Source organism: Phalacrocorax carbo, chromosome 13, assembly GCF_963921805.1.
Source record: "Phalacrocorax carbo chromosome 13, bPhaCar2.1, whole genome shotgun sequence".
NCBI classification, from domain to species: domain Eukaryota; kingdom Metazoa; phylum Chordata; class Aves; order Suliformes; family Phalacrocoracidae; genus Phalacrocorax; species Phalacrocorax carbo.
In genome coordinates, this window is record NC_087525.1 from 8,177,739 (window position 1) to 8,201,162 (window position 23,424).

The 23,424-nt window shown below is 44.2% G+C and overlaps 2 protein-coding genes across 3 annotated transcripts in view; one reads left to right on the forward strand and one right to left on the reverse strand.

The window, feature by feature from the left end:
* Window positions 1-1,355: 1,355 nt before the first annotated feature.
* Window positions 1,356-23,344, reverse strand: ZNF365 (zinc finger protein 365). 2 transcript variants are annotated; one of them, XM_064464750.1, is made up of 5 exons: window positions 23,168-23,344; window positions 22,131-22,874; window positions 11,215-11,395; window positions 9,163-9,200; window positions 1,356-3,848 (listed from the first exon to the last, which is right to left on the reverse strand). In XM_064464750.1, the coding sequence occupies exons 2-5, from the start codon at window positions 22,859-22,861 to the stop codon at window positions 3,602-3,604; spliced, it is 1,197 nt and encodes a 398-aa protein (XP_064320820.1). In that variant the 5' UTR covers window positions 22,862-22,874; window positions 23,168-23,344; the 3' UTR covers window positions 1,356-3,601. The 2 variants fall into 2 exon arrangements, with proteins under 2 accessions (XP_064320820.1, XP_064320819.1); XM_064464749.1 differs by having other exon boundaries at window positions 22,131-23,344.
* RTKN2 (rhotekin 2) overlaps window positions 23,301-23,424 on the forward strand; it is a 50,257-nt gene continuing 50,133 nt past the window's right edge. Inside the window, exon 1 of the mRNA XM_064464746.1 lies at window positions 23,301-23,393. The gene's annotated coding sequence lies outside the window, so the exon portion shown is untranslated. The remainder of the gene's footprint in view (window positions 23,394-23,424) is intronic.

The following is a 23,424-nucleotide window of genomic DNA, read 5'->3' on the forward strand; positions in this document are numbered from 1 at the left end:
ACGAATTTCACGTTGAATATTTCCAGTAACTCTCCTGGAAACAAAACAAATGTGCTCAGATCTCCTCTGGGTGGGGGGAGACTGCTTTTACTGCTGAGGTGGCGGGGGGGGTGGTCAGATGCCATCAAGTGCTTTAAAAACACTCTCTCTCTTCTACTGGCAGAAGCATCTCAAAATGATTGTGTTTTTTCCTCTGTAAGGCTCTAATTAAAGGTCTAGGTTTCAATTAGTCTCTTGTTTTCCTGGCCGGTAAAGTTACATGTCAGTCAGAACATTTAGTTTTAAGCAGAAAACTCACCTGTAAGGGCCCAGCCAGTATACATAGTGCTCTGAGGTGTTTTTAGTTATAGATGAGGTGTGATTTTAAAAATGTATATAGGAATGAGGCATCCAGGTGCTACTGAATTTCACTTTGATGTAAGCATAAAACCTACCTAGATGTCTTCAAAGCATCTTGAAGGGCAAAATGTAACTGTGCTTCAAATTCATTTTCAAAGATGAGTGGTCAACTTTGTCAGAACACTTTCAGATTTTAGATTTTAAAATGATTTAAAATTGACATTTTCCGATTCCAGTGTTATCTCCTCCCAAAGTCCTTGCAAGCTAATACCAGTTATGTTCAGACTAGTGCATGTACGCATCCTTCTCAAGCCTTCCACCTCTGTTAATGGGACATGAAGTGTAGATGTGATACACACATCCAGCAGTCAACTTCTGCTGGTGACCAAACATTAACATTAAAAATGAGCTAGGAAGTTGTGTAAACATGACTGGGAAGGAGCCTTTCTTCCTGATGAACATCATTCAGGCTCTCAGGCGTCAGAGGGACCTCATCTCCTTGTCCAGCCTTCTACAGCACCTCCCTCAGGGGTTATCATCTCGACGGGAACCTGGTTCGCCCCCATAGGAAATCTCCTCCTTCCAAGTACACCAGGCAGATATCTGATTAAATGATGACTCAGCAGCTGGCAATGTGTGAGGCAGACTTTATCACCCACATTCCCCAGGAGCCCCTCTGCCCTTAACTTCCTTCGCCTGACCCTTCCCTCTAGTCGCCCCACCTCCGCTTTAGGCAGGTTACCTGAGCACGTGGTTACCGCAGGAATAATTTTCAAGCATCATTACAGCAGAAGAGGGGCAGATGACACGAAGAGCATGCTATGTGGGCAAGAAGCTGTTAGCTGTCTTTCAGGTTAATTTGTAATGCTTTGGAAAATGCTTTGCCCAACTTCACTGACGTGGTGTTTTATCTGAGGAATAAACACAAGTCCAAGCAGGGCTTGTCGTCTTCTCTGCTGTTGGGTAGGCTTTTGTAGGAAACATTGTATTTGCACAGAAAGAAATGACACAGTAACTGAGAAATATATCTTTATTATTAGAATGTTTATATTCTAAAAACTTTTATCTGGGGTTACGGTACAATCCAATTTCTTTCTAATGAACTAACCTGGCATTTGTTCAGCAAGTAACTGTAACCTAGGATTTGAAAAGTTTATGAACATGCAGCTTCTTTTACTCTCTTTTTCTCTTCCTCCCCCAAAAGGACAACTCACAGTCAAGATTTTGGTGCGATAAATAATAAAATAAACATCTCATTTGTGAACTAGTAGTTGCACTTAACTTTGGTGACTAATAGAGTAGATAGGCATTTAAAAATAAAAATATTCTTTCAGTGTCAAGTGGATAAAGGAAAGGATTAATATATTTTACTTTATTATCTTTCTAAAGTTCACCTTTATTATCTTCAAAAAGGGTCATTTTTTCAGGTTTGTAAAAGGATGTGGGAAGCAATAGAAAAAACTAAAGGATGTTTCTATTTTGTGGCTTGCCTAAGAAAGTTGTTGTAACATACGATCTTACACAAACCCATGCAAAACAATTAACAACTCCGATTCACCACACACAGTGCCTAGCGTGAGGCCAAGTGTGGCCTTGTGACGTGGTTAAATAAATACTAAAATGTCATTACAACCTAAATACCTGAATTGGTTTTATACTGTGACTTTCCACTGAAACAGTGTTGAGAAACTTTAAACATACATCTGATTGTTCCATATACACTATTTAAAATAAAAGTGAGGAGTAATACTCTCTTTCTTCACTCTGCTACTTTCTGGGAGCTCTGTACACTGACAAATGTATGACATCTGCAGTTACCTGATCCTAGCTGACTGATCGGTCATCTTCTGCTTTAAAAATATTGCAACTCAGGTGCTTATTGCAGCAGTAATCATAGTGATACACTGTCTGTTAATACTCAGTTCTGCTTACAGTCATAGTTATAAAAAATGAAAAACATTTTTCACAAATCTTTGTACACATACTGTAAAAATCACCTTCCACAAAAACAATTTACATCTGTTATGAGCATTTAAAAAATAAATTACACAGACTTGTCTCACCTATCCTTTTTCTTGAGAAAACAAATCTCATCAGTAATATCGACAGGATGTTCATATCTGTAAACATGGCATGAGGATTCATGTTACCAAAAAACTGTACACACAAAAAATCATCTTGATACTCTGATAAATAAGGATCCTTTTAATTGGCACAAACCAATGTAAACACATGCATTCCCACCCTGCAGTCATCTCTAACCTCCTTGCTCTTGGCTTTTTAGCTGAAATTCAGGGATATCTCAGCCCTGTAAGGATTTTTCAGGGATAAAAAGGTTTCAGTTATGATCATAGCCATTTTAGGCTTCTTGCCTAAAACCAAGCACAGGCATTGAACGTGGTGCCATGCAACGTAACATGTTGCTTTAGTCTTTCAGTTGCTGCGCCACAGCTGCGAGCAGCCTGCTGCTGGCACTTGGTACTGAAATTTCTCCTCTGGCTCCACGCGGGCTGTGCTTGTCAGGGCTGCAGTACCAGCATCTAGTCTCCTCACTGGGTGACACCAGAGGCTGGTACATATGGCAAAGCCATAAAGCTTCTGGAATTTGAAAGCTGTGTTTGAGACACCAGAGTAGCCCAAACTTGTACCAACAGACAACGTGGCTGCTGGCAGGATTGAGCACTTTAATGCATGTAATAAAATGTGGAAATGTGCCCAACTGGGCATATGGCAAAAAATCCAGGGTAGCAATCTACTGCTGTAAACAGCCTTCAAGCAACTCAAGATGACCTTTTGCATCTGAGTGTCTGTGCAGGTAACAGTTAATCACTGATCTTATACCTACCTAAGCTGAAAGATTGAGTATTTAGGTGCCGATTAAATGGATTCTTCTGAACTTCAGCAACAGCACAGATGGAAAATAAATTACCAGGCCACATGCTGCCACTAAAATAATGAAACATACAGCCACAGTACTGCCCAGTAAGATAAATGCAGTCATTTAAAATAAGCTCTAAAAATAAATAAATAAATAGAAAAAACTCCATGTAAACTGAATAAAATGTCACTTCTCTTTAGAGCCCAAATAGGGAATGGCATTACTAAATAATATAAATCTTCCATACTGTATATATTTCTATATATTATATCTGGTATGTTTTGGCATGGCCACACGGATAGGAAAAAGTAGGATGATTAACTTCATTCAGTATTTGTTCTGTCGAAGCCAAGCTCCTGTATTACTCTATCTTGCTAACCATTCCTATAGCTGTTTGGCCTTTTTACCCATCTTGGATTTTGTGCTCACTTTCCTGGCAGAGCAGACTGGTTCCCCTTTTTTTTGTGCTCTCCATATTTCTCTTGAGCAATCAATGGGTTCATAGAAGCATTTCACTGGCTGCAAGCTTGTTTTTTCATCCTTTGCTTTTTTCAACAAGATTCTTCCTTTTTGAAAGGAATGAGGCTTTGCGTCAGGGATGTTATATGAAGCATGTTGACTTCCTCGGCTCCTGAAATTAATAATAGTGATTATTTATAACTATTATTCAACCTTGCAAAGTGAAAGGTCCCCCAAATGTCCCAAACCCATATACTTTTAAAGACAGAAATAGCTTTGTTTTACAGAACCAGGCTGAAAGTTAAAAACAGAGTTGCAAGATTAATTTCTCTATAGTCAAAAGCATCCCTCATTATAAGAACCCCTACAGGTGTTACTGGTGGACTCTTCATGCAAGTTCATCTACATTTTTATTCAGAGAGCATTCTGCTGATTTTGGAGTGCTGAGATCATACTGGAGTCCATGCTCATATCTCGGTAGTCTACAGGGATTGTAAAGATCACAGACTCACAGAATGGCAGGGGTTGGAAGGGACCTCTGGAGATCATCTTGTCCAACCCCCCTGCTTGAGCAGGCACACCCAGAGCAGGGGCACAGGACCATGTCCAGGTGGGGTTTGAATGTCTCCAGGGAAGGGACCCCACAGCCTCCCTGGGCAGCCTGTGCCCCTGCTCTGGCACCTGCACAGGGAAGGATTTTTTTCTCATATTGAGGTGGAACTTCCTGTGTTCCAGCTTGTGCCCATCACCCCTTGTCCTGTCATTGGGTACTATTGAAAAGAGTCTAGTCCCATCGTCCTGACACCCACCCTTCAGATATTTATAGGCATTTATGAAATCCTCCCTCAGTCTTCTCTTCTCCAGGCTGAAGAAACCCAGGTGTCTCAGCCTTTGCTCATAAGGGAGATGCTCCAGCCCTCTGATCATCTTGGTAGCTCTCCGCTGGACTTGCTCAAGCAGTTCCATGTCCTTCTTAAACTGGGGGGCCCAAAACTGGACACAGTACTCCAAATGTGGTCTCACTAGGGCAGAGTAGAGGGGGAGGATAACCTCTCTCGATCTGCTGGCCACACTGCTTTTAATGCAGCCCAGGATACCGTTGGCCTTCTTGGCCACAAGGGCACATTGTTGGCTCATGGTCAGCTGCTTGTCCACCAGCACTCCAGGTCCTTCCTGGCAGAGCCGCTTTCCAGTAGTTCAGCTCCCAGCCTGTACCGGTGCATGGGGTTGTTCCTCCCCAGGGGCAGGACCTTGCACTTGCTCTTGTTGAATTTCATGAGGTTCCCCTCGGCCCAGCTCTCCAGCCTGTCCAGGTCTCGTTGGATGGCAGCACAGCCTTCTGGTGTATCAGCCACCCCTCCCAGCGTGGTATCATCAGTGAACTTGCTGAGGTTACGCTCTGTCCCATCATCCAGGTCACTGATGAATATGTTGAACAGGACTGGACCCAGCACAGACCCCTGGGGAACACCACTAGTGACAGGCTCCATCCAGACTCTGCTCCGTTGATCACGACCCTCTGAGTTCTGTTGTTGAGGCAGTTCTCTGTCCACCTCACTGCCCTCTCATCCAGCCCACACTTCCTTAGCTTGCCTGTGAGGATGCTATGGGAGACAGTGTCGAATGCCTTACTGAAGTCAAGACAGACAACATCCACTGCTCTCTCTTGGTTGACCCAGCCAATCATGCCATCGTAGAAGGCTATCAGGTTGGTCAGGCATGATCTTCCCTTGGTGAATCCATGCTGACTGCTTCTGAAAACCTTTTTGTCCTCTACATGCCTGGAGACGACCTCCAGGATGAACTGATCCATCACCTTTCCGGGGATGGAGGTGAGGCTGACTGGCCCATAGTTCCCCAGGTCCTCCTTCTTACCCTTTTTGAAGATTGGATTGACATTTGCTTTCCTCCAGTCCTCGGGCACCTCTCCTGTCCTCCATGACCTTTCAAAGATGATGGAGAGTGGCTGAGCAAAGATGCACATGTTCACAGCAACCTTCTGCAAAGAATGAACATCTCACGGTCTTTGGAAGACCACACAGCATCAAAAACAGTAGAAAGTGTGTGCAGGAACCTCTTGGTGGGATCTCAGTGCTGTCCTGGACTGTGGCTGCTACTAATGGCCAATAGCTCAGGAAACTCCACGCTCTGCCTTTATGTTGACAACCCATCTAGGGAAACTTCAGCTTTGCTTTTAGGTTTTGATTTGAAATGGGAGAAGAGGAAAGGGGAATACAGAAACTGGTGGGCAGGAGGGTATGAAAGCTTAAAGGTCAAGGCAAGCTGAATTCTTTGTTCTCTCTGCATTGGTTCAGGCCCAGCAGAATTTGCTGAAATCGGTGAGCTCAGATGGAGTGACAGCATGGTGCCTGGTGCTGCAAAGGCTGAAGCACGCCCTCTGATCTGAAATGTTACGTTAAAACTGCAGTTCCACAGTTTAGCTAAGTAAGATCATTACAGTCCCCTTTAACATAATCTTGAAATGTTTTACAGCAGATACATATAGTGTAATAGCAGCACTGTGAACGTAAAGCACCAGCTCATTTCTGCCCAGCTACTGTGACTGAAGTGAAGAACAGATGTGCCGATGTACAAGTCTATCTCTTAAGGGTTCCCGTAGGGCTCTTTTCCATAGCTCGTTATTTCTGGAAATCATGTGTCTGTAGTATTCCTTCTCCTGGGAGTTAAACAATATTGCACACTTGACAAAGCTACTTTTGGAAAAAGCTGTGGTTGTTCAAGTACGTACAGTGCAAGCCTTCCCCTGCTCTTGAAAAGACCAGAAAGGTGCCACAAAAGCCTCTTTACTTGGTGGTGGGAGGCAGTGAGGGCCAGTTAACAGCACAGGAACCAAGCCTTACCTGCAGAACAGCTTTACCTGGTTGGCAGCTTTGCCAACCAGACTTCACTATGGGAAAGTTCTGGGGGGAAAATGCCATGCAAGTCCAAGCTGGAGCTTGCAGATGCTGTGCCATGCTGGCCTGGTGCAGGCCTGGGCTCTGACCACTTGCTGGGGGGTAGAAACAACTTGTGTAAATGCACAAGTGTTGGCCACTCCAATTTACAATCACTTCTTGGTCATTGTTGTTACAGCCCATTACTTAGTAGTTATTAAAAGATGTAGTGCTCTCTTTTTCTCAGATGTTGTTATGGTGAAAAAGTTACATCACTTATTCCCAAAGCACATGCAGGCATGATTGCAGGAGATTGCAGATAATATTAGTCATTCCTCTGCTGCACTGAATGATGCCGTTAAAACCAGAAGAAGGACAATGTTAATATGATCAGAGGGGATTGCCTAGAAGAGTTAAACTGTATTTAAATTGAATGAGTTTATGGTAGAGAAGATGGATGTCTGTCCCTAATTCGCATTCAGGGTAAGAAGGTATTGAAGACGGATGAAGATGCAGGTCATTGCACATGAAATGCAATGCTGCCAGCTCCAGATGTGGGAAATGTTTCTTCATGGAAAGCGGCAGCTCCTCGATGCAAGTGATTGAGAGAGTGGGAACTTCTACTCAAACATATTCTTCATCTGTCACATTATGGAGAAAGACTGAAATGATGTGACTAAATGCACCCCACTGCCACAGGCACTTAAGAACAATCATGTTCTTCCTGCATTTCACAAACATCAGGTATTTTTCAAGACAGGTCTAGTGATTTTGAGAGACCTAATTTTAGCTTCTTCACAATGGGAGCTGGCATTTAAAGTTGATTTAGGCACAGATGTGTCGGCAAGTCTCAGTGCCTTTGAGAAATGGCTAGTGAGCATCAGCAAAGGTCTGCCATGCCGTCAGTGGGGCACTTCTTGAAAACAGCCAGAAGAAGCTGGAGAAAAGGAACTGGGAAGCAAGGCAGAGGCCTTGGAGCAAGAGGGATTGCCAGTCCAGCCATCAGCGGCCCAAAACCCCTTGAGATTACACTGGATTTTCTGTATGGGTAGTAACACTTCCCAATTTTTTTTAACTGATATATATCACTAAAACCTTGTTTTATGTACTGAGCTTAGTTACAGCTGTTAACAAAGCTGGTGGTGAATGCAAATGCTGGATTCATCCACAGAACAGGCAGAGCAAAATAAAACTTTCCTACCCCTCTGAGCATCCTCTTCTCTATCCTCCCTGCTTTGCAGGACAAGTTGGGATATTTTTTAATCTGGTAACTCCAAATAAAGGCTACTACTAAATTCTAGTTTTGACAGTGTCTTTTCAGTAGTTAAACAGAAACCCCTACACAATTTCATATATGCCACTGAACTCCCAGTATTTGTCAGCAATTAATGGGCTTTACCAAACTGTGTTGTATTTAGACCAAAGACTTGTCAGTGGAGGGACTCATCTCAATGAGGCATTGAATTCACTGGTTATATTTTAATTCTATTTTCCTTGATTCCAATCATATTAAGACATCTAGAAGCCTGAAAAGTGCATATACAGTCAATTCAAAGTCTACTTTGGACAATCAAGTTTTTCCAGAATCTCAAATCAGTAGGAAAAAAAAAAAAGCTATGAAAATAAAAAGTAGAAAAAACAAAGCTAAAGCCCCGTGCTGTTAATTATTAATGCAAACACTGCCTACCAGCAAAAGGATACTTGCCCAGTTACCTGCTAGAACTAAGACATATGAAAACCAAAAACAACCCAAAGAGCAAAAAGCCCCGACTCATCGAACCCAATAGGCTATACATTGTATTCTTGGTTTATTTTCTAGCCCATCAATCTTTTTATGTCTCTCAGTCTCCCAGTAATTCTTGAACCCATTGGTCAAACACAAACAAAACTGGCAGGGACTCAGAAGTCCCAGACCTGTGGTGATGCAACAGGTTTCATGGCAGTAGGAAAAAGACCCAAACTTGTGTCCCCACTAAGAAAGGGTGCCCTGAGGAAGGATGCACTGCCTGATCATCACTTGGCCAAGCAGCATGCACGATGCTCCGAACCAGCCGCTGGGACTCATGACCAAGTCGCAAAGACGTGGGAAACACGCCGCAATTAGTTCTGCTGCTCCCAGGACAGCTGCTTGAGTAACCTGAGATGTTATTAATGCCTGTGCTTTGTCGGGGCACTTGTTTGCTTACATGTGATTTTCAAGTCGACAGTGTTACTGTCAGTTAGGAAACGACAACTGTCTCTCTCCTACCTACAGAATGTTAAAGATATTTTCAGCTGAAACGTGGCCTGTGGTTGCTGAAAAGACTGAACTACTGTAGCTTTGCAATAGTTTATTACAGTCAGCAGGAAGGAGTCATTCATTTAACAGAAAATTATTCTTTTTTTTTCTTTTCAGAATATCTGATTTTAACTTTGATTTAGCAGAAATCTGTTTTTCCTCTATTACATGATATAAATATAGATCATACTCCAGTATAGAACCTGATCCAAACCCAGCCTGATTCCGGCTTTTGGATAAGGTGAAATGCAAAAGCAGAAATGTAAGCATGTCAAGTAAGTATCTTTAAGAGAAAAATAAAAATATATACATACAGGCATCTGGGTTTCTTATTTAATGAAATGTCTGTAAACTGCAAAGAAAATAGAAACAGGTTATTAATATTACATTACCAAGCAATTAAAGTACAGGGATAAAATATATGCAGTCTTCAAAATCATATTTCCATACTCACCTGCTGTTAAAACTGGAAGAATATTCATGAAAGAAATGTTTGAAAAAGTCCTTTTACAGATTATTACTCCTCCAACTTACTACATCTGTTCTTAAAATTCATAACATGAGTTATTAGTGGTTGGATTTTTTTCCCCATTACTTTTTTCATAACTATAATCAAAATAAATTGCTAAACAAGTGTGGGCTGAACAGAGATCTTTCACATTAGATTAAACAGTATGGACACAATGAGAAGTAATTATCGTGTTCAAGATAATTAATAGGGGACAGTGAATAAGCTGTATTAAATTAACTTCCTCTCAGAGCCTTTAATTTTGCAGTGACATATTTCCTTTACACAAGCAGCTAGGAAACTCCAGCTATGAGCCCTTAGCTCTGCCTACAGCAGCACTGAACAGTGGAGGGCGAGAACACAAGCATTTCTTTCCCTTCCCACCCCAAATCCTGACACCAGCTAGGGACAACACAGCTTTGGTGCCAGCACAACTTTGTACGACTTCATTTTTTACAACAGTTCTGTTCACAGTGTGGAACCGCTTTGTCTAGTTCGTCTTTTAATGCGGGTCAGGAAAGGAGGTGTTTGATGCCAGTTCAGCCTAAATCAGTCTGGGTACTACATCGGTTCTTTCTACTGAGCTCCTATCAGTGCTACTAAACTGAGCCTTTGAATGTCATTTAATGAAGTCACTGAGCCAAGCAAGTCAGATCTGGCATCTGAAAATGATTATGTTCTTGTGAATGTTCCCTCTGTCCCTGGTATTGTCCACACTTTGCAGATGGATTTTTGCCCAGCCTAACTTTTGCTTGTCATCTGTCTTGGATGGAGTCTGGAGCCATCTCATGGTGTGTTTTCCTGTAATTACCTCCTGAAGGTCAGGCTGGTCAGTATTTGGATGGATGACCGTAGAGGAATGCTGAAGTCACTCAGAAAGCAGGGCAGCTGCCTCAAAAATTAGTGCCTTCCCCAAGGGACACTGCTGAGCCAGGCAGCCCAGTAAACACAACAAGAGGAGGGAAGATGATTTAATGCTGAGGCCCCACTTTACAGTCCCTCTCAGTGTTCTCACACTGTTTGAGATGTCCTGCACTAGATTTCAGCACATCTACATTTATTCAGGTCTTGCCTAAAGTTCTTTGTCTTCCAAGTGGCTATGGGAGCCTTTGCTTTCCACCACTGTTCAGTGCTGTGCATGACCAAATGCCTTTCTTCTCACCTCCCAGGATAAGCAGTTACTTGGCATAGGCAGCACAGGGTATTAATTTAAACCAATATGTTCTTTGGAAGTCATGTGGATAAAACTTGCCATATTATTGTAATGCATTGTAGGGAAAATACTGTGTTGAAGTATTAAAAATTAGGGTTTTTAAAGAAATAATGTATTTTAAAAAACAATGTTCAGTCAGCTTTGGTTTCTAATCTGTGGGGGACAGGCCTGTGGGAGTCCGTTCACCATTTCTAAGAGGCCTGTGATAGGTAACTACAGAAAGCAAGCCAATTTGCCAGCAGGCTGACATGTCCTCTGTAGGGATCCACATCTTTCCTGAAAATCTTCAGACATCTCCAAAAAAACCAGCCAGGTCACTAAGTGACATAAAGGAAAGTGTTTGTTGCAAGGTAACAGCAGCAATAGCCAAAAGCTGGAAAAAAATTAATATCTGACAAATATTTAATTATTCTTTGCTGTCTGTTTGCCACCTTTGGCTATTGCTGCTCTACACTCTCTGCTCCTCACACTCTTATGAAGTGGCAGTTTAAAATATAAATAAAACACGTCTAAAGAAACGTTTTACAAATCCAGATCTGTCTGGAGTAGCAATTAGCCTGACCCACTAAGCCCACCCATATTCAAACTCAAGTATTTTCCCTTTGGTGGTGGGCAACAGTGAAGGAAAGGACTTTGCTGGCTTACCACGTGCTCGCTGATGTCCGTATGGTTGCACACCATCTGCTGATTTTGGTAATATTCTAGCTGCCTTTCTGCCAGATCCACGCGCTGCAACAGGTTCTCAATGAAGTGCTGGAGCCTGGCTTTTCCCCGCACTTCTTTTTCTGCTGCTTCTTCCAGGAAGTGGTTGAAAGTAACAACTTCTCTGCAACACAGAAACATTGCAAAGAGGCCATGTTCAAATAATGGGAAGGGCCTTGATCTTGCTGCTGTCAAAGAATTACTGATGCTTCTCCTGTTTTTCGTGGCAATAGCCTACGGTGGCTAATTACTGTCCTTCACCTTTATTAAGAGATTTCAACCTTTTTGTGGACACTTAGTGAAGATCTGGAACCCTAAATGCTGAATTTAAGTTTATGGGCAGTGGTTTTGGGGGTTTTTGTCACACTATTAGGTCTCTTGGAAATAGCCTTTAGCGGTCCACAGGGTAGAAATCATAGAATGTCCTGAGTTGGAAGGGACCCACAAGGATCATCAAATCAAATCGAATGTCATTAAGCACCACCTGTCAAGGTATCTGGAGACAGCTACAGCCTCCTTATCTTTTTTTTTTTTACTTACCCTTGTGAATATCAGCCCTGAAACATGAAGACAAGTGGATGAACCCCCAAATTAATCTTCCCAGGTCATCATAATCTTACAGCAGTAGATTAATGTTGCTACTGGGGTGGTTCCTAACTTAAAAGAGCTACTGTGGCCATAAAACTTCGTTTTGGCTGCAATCCTGCAAGTATGTCAAAGTACAGCATTATGATCTGAAGCTAGTGGGAGCATGGAAGATTAACAGATAATCTACAGATTATAGACCAAGGAGTATGTGCGTGGGAAGACCAAGTTTTAGGTCAGGAGTTTAGAAACACTTCTTGTCTGGTAACATGACTGGAAGAAACAGATAGCACTGCTGACTGAAAAGTCCCAGCTCTGTACTGAGATGTAGTCCATTTTAAGTGCTCTGCATACTATCAGTTTACCATCAGTAATCAGGCCACCACTTGGACCTCTGATATCAGGAGTTTCTGGGTGGGAGAAGTGTGGTTACAGAGTGAAGCACATATTACGAAAAATGGCAAATCTGAACATGTAGGACTTCCCCAGTTAATAAACACCTGGATAAGCAGTTCTTGCTCTGCCAATTAAACCATGTTCATTTTTGCTTTGTACAAAAGTGAAGGAGTAGGGGTTGGGGGAAGCAGTGCTTGCCAGATGAAAAGGGCATGATTGCTTGGTAGAAATGCATCACCTGAGGAAAAAGCGCTTTAAGCAGAAACAGGAAACAGTCTGTAGCAGTAAGAGCCTTTCAAAGCTTAGCTTGTTTATAACAAATCCAAAGTTTCTCTGCATTTCATTGTTTTATCTCAGTATAGCTGTAGCTGATTGGTTTAACTCACTATAGTTGTATTAACAGTGAGTTGTTTTGCAATAAGAAGAGTTAGGCACAAGTGGTCAACTATGGAAATTCACCACCTAGGATTCAGGCTGGGTCTGCCTGCTCTAAACCACAGCAGAGTGCAGCAAGAGGCTTTTTGCAAGGTTGATCTAATGGTAGGAATGAGGTAAAAACAAGCCCATATTGTTTGGGTGTAACACTTCAGTGAATATTAGTTTATATTAACTTACCCACAAAATCTGGTTTAAGGAACAGAGAGGTACCTTGTTTGTTAAGCTCAGCTAATCCAATCCATTTCAAGGCTCTGTACCATTTCTGTGCTTATTAGCTTGCCCAGAGCAGTCTGACAATGAAAAGCCTGAAGAATGCTTAGGAAGAAGCCAATCTAAACTCATAAGGACAATTTGAGGGCTTTATTCTCACTTCACTTGCAGCATTGTAACTTCTTTGATTTCATGATGCTGCTCTGTATTTGTGTTAGCGTCCGAGCAACCCCGAAGCCCTTGGCACTCTGGCGGGTTCCTCTTTTACAGGGGACAGGAAGTTCAAAAGGACAGAAACGCACCAGGTCAGCTCCAAATCCCTTACCCTTTGGGCAAGGAAGGAGAAGTGCATGTGGCCTGCCAGGCCTGCAGGAAGGCTGGGGCAGAGCGGGGAGCCGCCAGCCTGGGACACCACGAGGATGCACCTTCCGGGGCCGCTGTCGGCTTGTGCATTTTGCTGCAGTGGGAGTCCACAAGCACGAGGACTTGGCATTTGTTTTTAAAAGGGTGATAGTTTCATGAATGCTAGCATTTGTAATTGTGTCAGCAAAGGTAATTCAAAAGCATTCATTAATCACCTGCTCCGTGGCATGAATAAATTACCCACAAATTTTCCTTTCCTATAGTCTCCTTAGTGAGGTGTTCTATAGGAGGGCAGGGGGAAGCAGTGTTTTTTCTGGAAGACTTTGATCACTATCAGGAGAAGAGACACATAGTATCAATTAATTCCATAGAATTTTCCTTGCTTGCTAGGCTACTTAAGATAACTTGGCATCCTATGTGCCATTATTTGTAGGAACTGTTATTAGCAGCAGTAGTAGCACTTCCATAATTTTTCTCTGTTTAGCTGCCTCTATACAGGCTTTAATAACTTTCTAAAAATTTTTGTTTCAGCTGAAAAGGTACCAGCACTCCGTAAATTTCTTTTATACAAACAGGAGCCAGAATATACCCACCCACTAGGTCTTGATCACACGCCTTGCCATGATAAGCAGCAATTCTGTTAGTTCAGCTACTTTCTTTGTTTCCACTTCAATCTCATCTCTCAGAAGAACTACATCAAGCCCCGAGGAGTGACTTTAAATAAGTGTCTCTACTTGCTGCAACACCGCTTCCTCAGAGAACTCACTCTGTGCTGTGGCTATGCCATGGTTACCTGAAGGGAGTTCCCAGAAGAATTTTTACCTTCCTCCTACCATGAATAACAGGGAAATGGTTCAAAGAACTCACGTAGCTTCCTGCAGCCGCTCTTTATCTGTTTAATCGCCTTTCTTGGCTCTTGTAGCTTGCCCAGACTTTTTTTTAGCCATACTGATAACCCTCTCCCTTAAATTCTATTTCTAGATTGCTTTGACTATTTTTTTGCTTAATGCTCTTTTACTTTCACTTTATTTCTTCAGGCCTCTGTCAATTTTTGGGGTATTATGTGATATGATTTTTATCTTCTACTCTCTGCTCTTATGCTTGTGGAAAGATGGGTGTTCACAGAGGTCAGATGCTGCTCCTCAAGAAGTCCGGGGGAAGCTGAACCCGTGAATATTTTGGGGCCCGACTGGTAGAGGCATAAACCAGAGCACAGCAGCACAGGCCTGCTGGGCTCTGTGGCTTGACAGAACAGCCTTGTCAGCAGCGCTCACCTGGAATAGGAATCATTTGTTAAAGCCTGGCTCAGACCTGAAGCATTGTCCTTTCTAATGAGAGGTCTCTGCTACCCTGCACAGACTATTCTACATCTGGAGCACTGCTGCTGTATTAAGAAAAGGTAATGTAGAGTTATTAACTCCTCTTGAACTCCTCTGCTCTGAGCATCATCTCTTTCCCACTCTGCTCTGCTCCTCTATTTGCTGTCAGCCTGCAGACCCTGCCCCTGCTCAGCTGCACCCTGGCACCTGCCATCGCACTGTAAGCTCTAGATGGTGCCACTGAATTTTCTGAGCAGAGCAGATGCAGTGCAGCTTAGAGCTCTGTAAGTTTCTGTAATGGACAGCAGAGTGATCTCATCTGTTTGCTCATAGTTTACTACAGGGATATCAAGGTATGTTAACCAGCAAAATGTTTTGTTAAAGGGCTGTGACTAGGAGCAGGGAGAAAGGAGTGTTCCTTGCTTTGTCTTGGGTGCTCTTGTCAGACAAAACCTTTCAGGAGGAAGGATCATTGCTGCTGCCCAGAGAGCAGAGGACAAACTGCCTGCAGCTTGTGGCAACAGGGTGAAGCAAGCGAGAGGGAAAGACAAAGCAGACAAGGGGGATGCAACCCAGGAGGTGTCCAAGAGGAGCAGGAGGTGCCTGTACTGCCAGAGAAGAGCTCTTCCCAGCACCAGGGGAGTCCAGGACAAATTTATTGCAGTGTAGCAGGCAACTTGGAGGTGCTCAGCTGAAAGAACAAGTGGAGAGAGAAGGACTCACTGTAGGAAAGAAAGACTTGCTGCCAAAGCTTTTATTTTAATCTGACTCCACTGGGGAGTTAACCTGTTATAGTTAACCAGACTTAACTAGTTTGGCAGTTTGCATTGCAACTGCAACCTAGCTGCCCTCACAGAAAAACTGCCGATAGCACATCTTGAAACTTTTCCTGAAACAGCCTTTATGGAGGCTGTTGTCATGAAACAACATAGGCTCTGGTAAACAAAGTATAAATCATAGACTGACTAGGTGACATTTATTCTTCTGCCTTTACCACTGGACTATACAGTGCTCCTTGCAGGACTAGTGAGCTGCAGTTCTCGTTTACCGAAGCAGTTGCTGACAGGTAGACCCTACAGATACCCTTAGTATTTGTATGGCTTTCAGCAGTTAAACATGTGATGCACAGAGTACATGCAGAGGCTGGGACAGTTCCAGCTCCTAACAACTGACAGTAAGTTGCAACCAAGCCCTCCTACAGATGCATAATACCGGTCCTGGCACTATTTACAGCAACTTCAACACCTGCAACTACTCTGTAGGTGGAGGCAAGCATGAGGGCCTGTGCAGATTCTTCACTCAAGTATCAAGTCCCTTAGAGAATTGCATTTGGAGCAACTCTGCCTAAAATCAATAGAAAACAAAATGCTTATATTATTTTACCTGACGATGGGAAAATTCCTACTGCAGTAAGTAGTAGAGTGATTTATTTGTGGAAAGTTTACAAGCATTTTTCTTGTGAAAATATTTAAAATATGTACTTTCATTAAGTATTAACACTACTGACTTCATCCATCATCCCATTGGTTTTATTGCCTGAAGGCTGCTCTCTGTTATTCATTAGGTTGTGGTTTCATGTTCCTACACCACTATCAGCACATTCGGTTTAAGAGGTTCACACCTCCTCCCCTCAGAAAGTTATTGTCCTAGGAGTTGCACCCATTCAGTGGGCCGTGCTCTAGATCTGAGCCCTGAGCTTCCTGGGGTGACACTCTGAAGATTAAAATGCTTTATTTCACAGAGCCATTCTGTGGGATAGTCATGCTACACATGAACTAATGCAGTTGGAGGGGGAGTAATCGCTCATGTGGGAAGATGAAAGGAAATGGGGAAGAGGGAGTGGGACCACCTGAAACCGAGGGTGGAAGAACAATGTGTAGTCGTGGTCATACTCAGCAAAATCAAAACTGTTTTGTTGTACAACTGAAATGCATATTTTAAGGAAAGCTGTTTTAAAGCATAAATTGCAGTGATCTCTAAAAGCCAACTCTTAATCCTATTGTCGAGATGTTACTTGAAGAGATAGTTCCATTAACTGCAAAGTTAAGGCAAAGCCACTGGCAAGAATAACTATTCCCCACAACAGCTATTCTGAAATAACCCTTGCATTCCAGGCTATGCCAGAGCAGAGACATGACAAGACAGTCTCAAAACAAATGCATTAGACCGGTTAAAGAAGTTACTGTCAGAGATATAACAGCATACTGCATTAATGCTCTTGTCCTATAATTTGGAGACAAAGTGAAATTGTTTAAATCACCATTGAAGGTAGCTTCCATTTGAGGACCGTAACTTCCAATGCTTACCCTGTTCAGTCTTACTGAAAATCAAACTCTACCAGTTTCATTTTCTTACATAACTTCCAGAAACAAGCCTCTCTGTGTCCTCCAGAAGTTCAGTTCATATCTGGTTTTACTTTCAGTGGTTTTCTTGATACCTTATTCAACACAGTCTTACTCCCTTTGGGCAGGCTTCTGTGTTATCTTTAAGATCACAGTACTCTGAGTTGCATTCTCCTTCATCAACATTGAATAATCCCTTTCAGGGCACATTTTCTAATTAAATCATTCCTTTGCTCAGCAGTTCTGCTGAAAGCTTGACCCTGTAGCCATCATTTGTCAAAACTGTCCAGGGCCCAGCTGAGGTAGGTTGGTGAACTGGGACCTCTATGTAGTAGCTGTGCCTGCTTCTCTAGAGCATCCAGTTTTCTTCCCTCCACACCCCTGTCATCCCACCCCGTAATAAAAAAAAAAAGCTTTGGCCTTTTGACTTCCTAAATATGAGAAAAAGTGACACAAGAGTGACTACTCTAAGTATTATTCTAAGCACAGAGAAGTCTACTCCAACTGTGTATTAGTACAGTTAGTGTGGTATCTCCACCTGTCCTACCTCACATAGCGTGTACCTGTGTGCATATTAGCACAGCCATTTTTGTAAGGGAACAGAAATAAAACTTTCCTAAAAAGATATCTTCACTTTATCACTGCCTTTGTTGGACTGCTATAGGCTTTATTTAAAACAAGCAAAAAATAATCAACCGACAAGTCTAAAGAAATAATCACACTGACCCTACAATCTCTTCAAACAGGCAGCCCTGTGCCTGCTGGTGGCCTAAACCAACACTCCTCCCTCTCATCGTAATGACGGGTCAGCAGTAAAACCTCATAGTGCTGTCATTTGAAATAGTGCTTTGATTAGCAATAACAATGTAACTCTGAGAAGAATTTACTCCCTATAGAGTTAGGAAGTTTACGGACTTGCTGCTTGCTTTGGAGAACACAGACAAACCAGCTCCTGATAATGTGGCCACTTGGTGGATCACAGTTTTTAATGTGTCTACCTCACATGCTTGGTCTAGGCAAAGGCTCAGGACATACAGGCTTTTACAGGTAGAACAGAGAGGTAGAAATGAAATTCCATTACGTCAAAGTGACCTCAGGTCTACTGCCTCTGCTGAGGACTGCCAGAGTCACAGCAGTGCAATGTCTGCCTTTGCTAGGCTGGGCACTAAGGAAAGATGCGAGGCCTGAAAGAGCTCCTTCTCCTTACTCAGGAAATCCAGATGTTTAAACAAAGAATTTAGATCTCTCCTCCCTAAGCCTTCCTGGGGTTTCCTAACCAAATTATGCTTGCTAACGCTCATTTTTCCTTTCACTTAGCTTTCCTGTTTGACTTCACAGTCAGATCCAAAGTCAGAGCCACTACCCAAAGTGCAACTGTACTGTTATTTTCTGTTGTCACCTTGTATACCATTCTAAAAAGGAAGTTTCTAAACCCCCAACCTCTTTTTTTCCCCATAGCCAATTCATAGGTGGTTAAATATATAAATATATATTTATAGTGATGGTTAAAACCACAAATACATCCTTTTCTACCTTCCATATCTGGTTAATTCTTCATTCTTACACGTAGAAGCAGCCTAGATAGGTCCCTGGCTTCTCTAGGCACATTTTATAAAGATGAAAATAAACTGGATTGTTAAATTCAGTATTATGGAGTAATTTGATCACTGATAGTGATTGTCCATTCTTGTAGGATACTGACAGAGCAGGTGGACACAGAGGAATACTCAAATATGGGCCCAGTATAAACATCTGTAACTTCTTTATCAGAACGTTATTTTTCAAGAGTTACTTGAAGGGATCCTCATGTCTTCAGCTTCTTCTCTAGAAGAGCCTCCAAAGAGTTTTTGTGACCTTATCTAAGATTTGGACTAGAATTTCCATCCCCCTCCCCCCTTCTGAATAGTTTATGGGGTTGCTCCCCACCCCAATCTGGAATGGCCATACCTCAGTCTCTTTGAGATCTAGAGGTGCATATTCATTATAGATCCTTTCTTGCCTTCACACTCACCATGTTCCATGATCTCTGGTAGTAGGGACAACCATTCAGAGACCAAGGGGAGACTGGTTTCCTTTACTTCCTTAGAAATAAGACAAGGAGCTATTTCAAGGAAGAAGGGTTTTTTTTCCTCCTACAAAGAGGAAAGAGGAACAAATTTTTAGCTACACTGGCTCAGTATCAATGCTAGTTTTGGGAAAAGTTATCCATATTTACAAGATTGCTTATGGGAAAAAAAAGTCCAAAGAAACTCATGAAGCATTTATTTCTGACGGTCAGCAAGTATCAAAGCAGTCCCTAAGGGCTGCCTTTGGCTTTCCACAATCTGCAGTGAGAACTCCTGCCTCTGCAATATCCATTAAGCAGTTTTGTTTGGCTTCCTAATCATCTGGACTTCTTCCAAAAAAAAAAAAATATCAAAGCCAGACTGGAGATCCTCCTTTTTTGAAGGAGAAAGTCTTTTCAGCCCACCAAATAAGTAAGTTTATGAACACAAAAGAAATTAATATGTCTTGGAGTAATTTGGAGTCTCCAAATTTACCAGCAGTCCATAAGAAAACCAGACAAGTGACACTGTTATTACCAGAGTCATGAACATCCTTCCTTCTCCCCTCTACCAGAGCATACCATCCTATGCCTCCCAGCTCCTCGTTCAAAACTAAATGTCCCAGACATTTTTAGAGGTTCACATCTGAAACGCTGCCCCTATAAGTACTAGTCCTGCTTTGCAAAGCATTATTTATATCTACCTGCTGTCTCAGTTTGCTAATTATACAGTGACGTTTTAACTGGGAAGTCATACAGTGCATTTTTCTATGGCACTATCCCTTGTTACCCTCCAGATGGAAAATGCAGGAGCCATCTAAGTAAGAATAAAACCCCCATATTTTCAGTTTTTCCTAGGTGAACTCTACCTGTTCTTACACCCTGCCCACGCTCCCAACCTCCTCAAAGTACCTTCATAGTGACTTCTAAGAGGCAAAGCTACGTGCATGAACATACTGCTACTCCCCTCAGTACTCTGGGCTGATATTCTTTCATCGTACCCACTAAAACATTAGGCCCACTTACCTTTAGAAATTAACACACCACTGTGTAATAACTACTCACTCATTTGTATTAATGCTTTTGCTTCCAAGTTTTTTATCTTCTTTATTTAAAGCTGAAGCAAGCTAGTGGCAGTCCTAGAAGAGCAATACCCTGGGTGCTCTTGTGCAACTGCCTCTTTTGGTTAGTGTTTCTTACTAGTCAAATGACCTTCAGTCTTCCCTGTAACACCAGCTTAGGAAGTACCTCCTCATCTGCTTATGCATTCACCCTCCTCCTTTAGAGATGGATAGAATTCTAACAGCAATCACTCCTTTCCCACGCCTGGCAATGCCCGAGTGTGAAGGACAGTGTTTCCCCACTTCTGTATTTCTGTGTTCAGTCTTTTCTGGCCTCAGTAGCACAGCCTACCACTGCTGCTAGCAAGCAGACTGCCAAGGGGGCAAGTGGCCTCTTCCATGTGCCTTTTCCTAATATAGTTAAAAATCACAACTTTTTTTGCCTTTTTTTTTGCTGCCTTGTTCTTTTCACAGATCAGTGTCCTTTGCCATCCTCCCCATATAATACCCGTTCTTTCTACCCAGACAACTCTATTCCCCCCTTCTTTTTCTACTAGCTCTTTTCTTCTGCAGCACTGCAGAACTCCGGTTTTGCTCCACTGAATAATTTCTGCTTTCTCCTGACAGTCATGTTTTTCCTGTGGACCTCAACTCTTCAATTTCAAAAATCACATTCTGCATTTAGTTTGGGGTAAGATTCACACCACTTAACTTTAGATATCTCAAGTTCAGCATCTAGCCTAAGACTGCTGCTTACCTGAGGTCTCCCTCTAGTCTGTAGTGGGAGGAAGGACCTCCACAGAGCAATCCCTCCCCCTCTAAGATACTCTTCTAGAACAAGTAGGATGAATCACACTGTGACAGAACCCATAAGGGGAGCTTGGCTGGATGGGAATACCAAAACTGCAAGTTATCTTCCAGCATACTTTCAAATCTGTCTCAGTTCCACTACTATCTTTAGCTTCATCTTGAGTCCTTCATTCTTCTCTTCCATGAGGACCACATGATATTTCAAAAACCAGAGGTTCTGTTGAGTATCCCTTCAAGGAAGACACACACCAGAGGCTCAAATCGGACCGCCTTTGCTGTCCCCTTCTGGGAAATCTCTAGCACTGCCTTGAGATAGGTGATTCCTACTGATAGATGAGACATCATCGTCTCTGCTTTCTAGTCCTTAGGCTACAGGAAGGAATGATGAAAGCCCCCTCAACTTCCTACACTGAACTCCTACACCACCTTCCTTATTTCTTCTAAGATCAGCGTCATGGCAACTAGCACTTCTCATCCTCCTTCTGTAAGCGGTTGAATTGGTTTAGAGGCATTCCATTACCAAGGCTCTTTATTTGTGTTCCTCTAAAATAAGTTGTGTTGTTTCAAAAAGCCTGAAAGGTTTCCACAAGTGCTGAATAAACTAAGTAGTTCACGTATAAATAAGTTATCAGCTATCACTACATTTTTAATGGATGCACAAACATATTTTTAGATGGCCTAGGTTAGTCAGAATAACTGTGGCGTCTGCTTCCCATTCCCATATAAGCAATTCCAGTTTCACAGCTCTGTGTCTATCTAGAACACCTCCTTGGACGTGGCCTTTTCAGCTTCATCTCCAGTACAGCTTTGCTGCTGCATGGGACACCATCCCACTCCAGAGGCAGCTGCTGACCATGGCAGGATGTCTTCAGGAAAAAGGTGGTATTCGGTATTCTTACATACTTCCTCCAGCACTTATCTACCCATCTCTTATTAAACAGATAACAGATTAGAGGTGTCAGTGTAAATCAGATTACATGCTGATGATAGCTTCTACTTGTCCCTACCCCCATGAAACCAAGGGCACAACACAGGCATTAGAGTGTAAAAGTTAGTCACTGGGGAGTCAAGCATGAAAGCCACCTGCCCAGGGAGCATCCCCTGCGAGGCAGGGGACATGCTCATATCGGCTACAACTCTAGAAAGAAACTGATCAGAAGCTGGTGAGCACCAGCCCCATTCATAACCAGCAAGCAGCCGAACCACCCCCTCTCTTCTCCCCCCAAGGCTTTCACTCGCACAGGCGCTGGCCAGCCCGCGCAAAGCCATCAGCTCTCGCCTCCCCACTTACTCCTCTTTCCGGTGAAGCTCCTCCTCGGACTCGGTGAGGCGCTGCTTCAAGGCTGCGATCATCTCCACGGCCACGTCCACCTGCCTGCTCAGGGCCCGCTCCCGCCGCTGCACCTCCTGCTTCTTCTGGGACAGCTGCACAAAAGCTGCCCGCACCTCCAGCAGCTCCGCCGTCTTCTGGGCCAGCTCTTTGGTAAGCCTGTCAATTCGCTTCTCAATTGTTTTGTCCACGGCCTCTACCATCCTGTTAAACTTTTCTCTAACGTGCGCCTCGAAGGAGGCTTTGGAGTCAGTGGCCGGGAGGCTGGGTTTGGAAATCTGCTCGCCGGGAGAGTCGGCCGACACATAGTTTGCAACGTAGGAGACGGGCCGCTCGGCTTCCACCTCCAGAGGCTGCCCGCGCTTGGTGCTCTGGCAGGAGGCATCGCAAAAATTCAGGTAGGACCCTTTTTGCTGTATGGGGCCGCTGGGGCTCCCCAGGCTGCCCTGGGTGGCGGACTCCGGCGGGGAGATCAGCTCCGCGTCTTTCAGGGGTGAAAACAGGCTGCCCTTGGTCAGGAGGCTCCTCTCCTCGTAGCTGTGGCTGTACTCCAGGTGCGCCCGCAGGGAGGAGAGGCTCCGGAACCTGCTGTGGTCGCCGCATCGCGGGCAGCGGAAGGGGAGACAGACGCCGACGCTGCCGAGCGGCTCCTGCCAGGGCTGCCTGCCTTCATCCCGGGCCCGCTGTTGCATTCCTCGCCGGGCCCTGGATGGGAGACGAGAGCCCGCGTTCACGCCCACCCGAGGCCGGGGCTGGGGCTAGGGCCGGCCCGCCCGCCCGCCGGCCGGGAAACTTGGGGAAACTTTCCCGGTGATTTTTCAGGGGTATCGCGCCATCTCCGCCCGGCGCCGGGGGAGGCGGCCAGCCGCAGGGCCCCGGCGGCGCGACGCGGCTCCGCCGCCGGCCGGGCGGGCCTTGCCGGGTGGGAGCGGGGCCGGGCCCTGGCGCAGGCCCCAGCCGGCCGCGAGGTCGGCGCCGCCGCCCCCGCACTCACTCACCCGACTTGTTGCTGGTGGCGGTGCCGGTGGCGGCGGCGACGGGGGAGCCGTTTTCAGCAGAGCCGTAAATCAGGCCGCCGCCGCCGCCACACGCTCTCGCCGCCCGGCCGCCGCCGCGGGGCTGGGCGGGGCCGGGAGGGGCGGGGCCCGGCCGGGCTGACAGGGCGTCCCCGGCCCGGGCCGCTGGGGCCGGTGTGGGCGGCGGGAGCCGACCAGGAGGCGCAAGGTCAGGCCCGGGTGAGGCTAAACGGCAGCCG